General features: G+C 35.2%; 1 protein-coding gene across 1 annotated transcript; it reads left to right on the forward strand.

Annotated features, from left to right (window-relative positions):
• Positions 1-749: 749 nt before the first annotated feature.
• On the forward strand, positions 750-3,348 carry LOC104091554 (xylan glycosyltransferase MUCI21-like). Its single transcript, XM_009596919.4, has 3 exons — positions 750-1,132; positions 1,250-1,327; positions 1,879-3,348. The coding sequence occupies exons 1-3, from the start codon at positions 898-900 to the stop codon at positions 3,156-3,158; spliced, it is 1,593 nt and encodes a 530-aa protein (XP_009595214.1). The 5' UTR covers positions 750-897; the 3' UTR covers positions 3,159-3,348.
• Positions 3,349-4,696: the final 1,348 nt, after the last annotated feature.

Consider the following 4,696-nt stretch of genomic DNA (forward strand, 5'->3'; position numbering starts at 1 on the left):
GTTTTCAGAAAATCAATTTCGCGAATAATTTCAAGTAAATTTTTTTGTTTACGTATATTTTACTTTATTTCTAATGCTTTTTGTAAGTGCAATCCATTTCAGGACATAACTTGAAATCTTACTAAAATCATGCAACCTTATCTGGAAAAGTAAAACTAAACAAAAGGCCGATATTTCTTTGGTCTAGCCTAACAATTTTCAGCTGCTTTGAGAATGACATTATGACGTCATCTTACATTATGTTTACAATTCTAATGTCACATTTTCAAACAATTGTTCATATAACAATAAGTGCAGTTTGGGTATAATTATTTATGAATAATAATGTTAGAATTATAATGCGATAGTATATTGTTAGGGAGAGATTATCTATTTTAATGGTACTCTTGTCTTTAGACACTTTTATTCATGTATTGTTAATATATACACATATTTCAAATTGTATTTGCATAAGATAATATATTTTGAATATTATCTTATGCAAACATTAACAAATGTGCAGTTTAATATTATGAACCAAATTTCCTTACAAGTTGTAGTAACATGTTAGAGAATCAGTCTAAAACCAGCCAGCCAATGGCCTAGTCTTTAAATTCCTCTTTCCGCCCCCTTTCAAGTCCTTTACCATTTGTACACGCCTTTGACCGTGAAAATATACAATGTGCTTATTTTTTCTTCCTTCCTTTTTGACAGCGTTTACATCCCCAAACTCCTTTCTTTATTCTCCCAAGCAGTAGCCTTGAACCCCATAAAAACCTTTCCTCAAGTAAACTTCAGATACCCTTTTGTTATTTATTCTCATTCCAAAGATACATACATAGAAAAGCTCTTTCCTTTACTCTGTTCATTCCAAAAGCTCTTATTTATTTTCCTGTTTACCTTGTGTTATTAAGCCAAATGTTCAAGAAAATGGTGCAGTACCAAAGATATCAGCAGTGGAAGAAAGGAGATGAGGTGGTTGTTTGTTTAGATGAGAAGTCACAGTACCCCTTTGGTCTAGTTTGTGAAAATATTGGTCACAGCAAAAGATCAAGACCCAAGCTTTTGTTTCTTCTTTTGCTGTCTCTCGTCTCTTTCAGCTTTATTTTAGCTCCTTATTTCTTCACATCTGCCCCTACTTTTTCTCTTTTATGTAAGTCTCTCTCTTTTTCTTCTTTGTTCATGTTGTTTGCTTTATTCTTCCTCTGTTAATACTCTTTCTACTTTTGTTTCTCTTTTTCTGATTGTTCTGTTTTGTGGGTCTGTGCAGATTCATTTGGTTTTGAAGATGAAAGGCTTAGTTCTACATCAGCTGTATATGCTTCAGTTTGTTCTTCTGTCTCTAATGGTTAGTTGCTTCCTCTTTATATTTATCTTCCTTTTCTGTTTTTTTTCCTGTATTTGTTATAACAATATGGTGCTTTTTTTCTCCAGATTCCCTCTTTCTCTTTATTTACTGCTTGAGTATTTTGAAATACTAGGGATTTCATTTTGTGTTTTTGATAAACTTTTTTTGGACTTGTTACACAAATAGATGGTTAGGGCCTGTAGCCCTTTGGTTGCTTCTGAGAGGAAAACAAGTTCCTTTTTGTTGTGCTTTTATAGCATCTATAAATATACAATTAGATTTTTCAGGAGCAAATATTGCATCCTGGGCAGGTGCAATATACCTTTAGATCTTTTTTAACTTTTTGATATATGTGTGTGTGTTGTAATCTGGTCCTGTTTTGAAAGGCAAAAACATAATTTAAGGCTGCATGGTCTTCCTTTTGCTATTAATCCTTTTGGTTTTTTATGTTAATCTAACAGTTAGAGCATTGTATCAACCTTACTGCTTGATTTTTAGGTTTATGCACTTCTCTTTTGCAATTTTTGAGAGATGTTTTCATCAAAATGCAGGGTCAATCTGCTGTGATAGAAGTAGCATCCGGTCAGATATCTGTGTAATGAAAGGGGATGTAAGAACAAATTCTGCTTCCTCCACAATTACCCTCTACAGAGACAATGATTATGGCAGCCAAGTATTTGGGGCATCTGGTGAAAATGACGACATATTCCAACACGAAAAGATTAAGCCGTATACTCGGAAATGGGAAAAAAGTGTAATGGACACAATCGATGAATTAGACCTTGTTTTGAAGGGAGAGAATAATGCCATTCATCAGAAGTGTGATGTCCAACATGATGTACCTGCTGTGTTCTTCTCCACCGGAGGTTACACGGGTAATCTTTACCACGAATTCAATGATGGAATTTTGCCTCTTTACATCACTTCTCAGCATTTCAACAAGAAAGTTGTATTTGTAATCCTTGAGTATCATGATTGGTGGATTTCAAAGTACGAGAACATACTGCCTCACCTCACTGAGTATCCTATTATCGACTTTAGCGGAGATAATAGGACTCATTGTTTCCCTGAAGCCATAGTTGGTTTAAAAATACATGATGAGCTAACTATCGATCCTTCATTGATGGGAGGCAATGGGACTATTAGAGATTTCCGAGACATGCTAGACCGAGCTTATTTGCCTCGAATTAGAGGGTTGATCCAAGAGGAGGAACAAGATAGACTTGCTTTGTCACCGTCAACTAAGACAAAGATAGAAATGACTGAAGAAAAGCAGGAGTTGAAGAAACCTAAAGTTGTCATAATAGCCAGAAATGATTCAAGAGCAATACTCAATGAAGATTCATTAGTTAAAATGGCACAAGATATTGGGTTCCAAGTGGAAGTTTTGAGGCCTCAGCGAACGACTGAGCTTGCAAGGATCTATCGAACTCTTAATTCCAGCTATGTTATGATTGGAGTTCATGGTGCTGCTATGACTCATTTCCTCTTCATGCGGCCTGAATCCGTTTTTATCCAAATCGTTCCACTGGGAACAGATTGGGCAGCAGACACTTACTATGGACAACCAGCAGTGAAATTAGGTCTCAAGTACATAGGCTACAAAATCCTTCCACAAGAGAGCTCTTTGTACAATGAGTACGAGAAAACTGATTCTGTTCTAACGGACCCGGACAGTGTGAACAACAGAGGATGGGAATTCACGAAAAAGATCTACCTTGATCGTCAAAATGTGAGGTTGAACCTTCGGAGGTTCCATAAAAGGTTGCTTCGTGCCTATTATTATTCTGTTGCAAAGAAGAATGGGCGTCATCATTATCAAAATCAGTAATTCTTTTCCATCTTTGTGGTTACTGGATGTGATTAATCTCAGTAGTCATAGTTCTTAGAGCTGTACATGAATATTCACATGAAAAAAGAAAAGGAATTTTTTTGTAAAGATTACTAGCAACTGTGTTTGTAAATCAAGTAGGACAAAAATATTTGATCTTTGGTATATACTACATTCACTTTAAAGAAAAGATTTGTCTTGCTTCTGAAATTTATACATATGTTATGCTATTTATTTGTCAATGTGGACGTCCCATGTTATACACCACCAAAACCCAGTAGTCCATGCCTTTGGTGGTTAGTGATGATTTGCTCTTTCTAAAATTAGCTGTCTTTTCCTCAGTCAACTGCTGACACTTTGTTCTGTTGGCTTTGAGCGTAGAAAGAAGAAAGAGACCATTTTCTTTTAATATCTTGTGTACACTTTCTTAGTTTAATTTGCAGGCATGGCTATTGTGTTTCTTGAACTGAATGTATAGTATCGAGTATCAGATTGAAGTGATGAGAATATAGACAAACATATGTGCCTAGGTTATACACTGCTGCACTTGAACATGGATCTTCATATATCTGAAAGCATCAATTATCTCAACAATTAGCAATACAGGCCAGGATATACTTTATTGACAAATTCTTTAGTTAGCGATATGTATCCATATTCCTTCTTTATAAAATGCCATAACCATAAATGCGCATGATTTGAAGTTTGAATGCATTGCTAGTAGTAAACTCTACAATTTTGCTGCTGGTTTGTGAAATGTTTCAGTAGGAACTGATAAATCTTGACATGCTGTTGTAAGCATGACAATTTCCAGGCTCAAAATTTTCTTGATCTCCAAAGTACAATATGTTGGTTTATTTTTGTTTTAACATTCTTCCTTCTCTTGGCGTTTGTGCCTTGTTCTTTCTTTAAACAGATATTATGGTTTTACAAGTATACAATAGGCAAGTAGACTTTCATGAAGTTGAACACAAATATTCCAACAATGTATCAGCTGGCTCTCATGCTATGGATCGATGAAATATTTATATTTGACAAACTTTATTGTAGTTGGCACTACATCCCGTTGAACTATGTGCAGTTTTCAAGAAACTGCCCCAAAAGTCTAGGCAAAGTTTGATCTACTAAAATGAGTTGTAAACAACTGCTCAGACCAGAAGCTAGTTTCTAAATTAAAAGGCTAGATTCTGCTGCAAGGAAATTCTGCCAAAGCATTTAAAAATATGTAAATGCAAAGTGCAGAGCATATCATGTTCCCCGCACTGGCTTTTATGAGTTTGTATTTGAGGTACCTAGCTTTTGAAATGCTGTATGGCAACTTTAATTAAAGGTGCCGTTAAAGATTCTTCTCTCATCATTAATAAAGTTTCTGCATTGAAAAAAACTTTGTTAATTATGACAGAAGGATCTTTAGCTGGCAGTTGGCACAAGCACTTCCCAACTAGGGTTGTGCGCATGGTAAATACCGAATTGACGTATTGAAATCGAAAATTTTGGTATTCGGTATTTCGGTATTTGGTACGGTATTTAGTGTATGT

The sequence above is a fragment of the Nicotiana tomentosiformis genome, chromosome 2, assembly GCF_000390325.3.
Source record: "Nicotiana tomentosiformis chromosome 2, ASM39032v3, whole genome shotgun sequence".
NCBI classification, from domain to species: domain Eukaryota; kingdom Viridiplantae; phylum Streptophyta; class Magnoliopsida; order Solanales; family Solanaceae; genus Nicotiana; species Nicotiana tomentosiformis.

Excerpts from the sequence above, each read along its gene's own strand:
- LOC104091554 (XM_009596919.4), top strand. The coding sequence starts at position 898 with ATGTTCAAGAAAATGGTGCAGTACCAAAGATATCAGCAGTGGAAGAAA. Across the intron at positions 1,133-1,249 it reads CCCTACTTTTTCTCTTTTAT|ATTCATTTGGTTTTGAAGAT; the intron begins GTAAGTCTCTCT and ends GGGTCTGTGCAG. Across the intron at positions 1,328-1,878 it reads TTGTTCTTCTGTCTCTAATG|GGTCAATCTGCTGTGATAGA; the intron begins GTTAGTTGCTTC and ends ATCAAAATGCAG.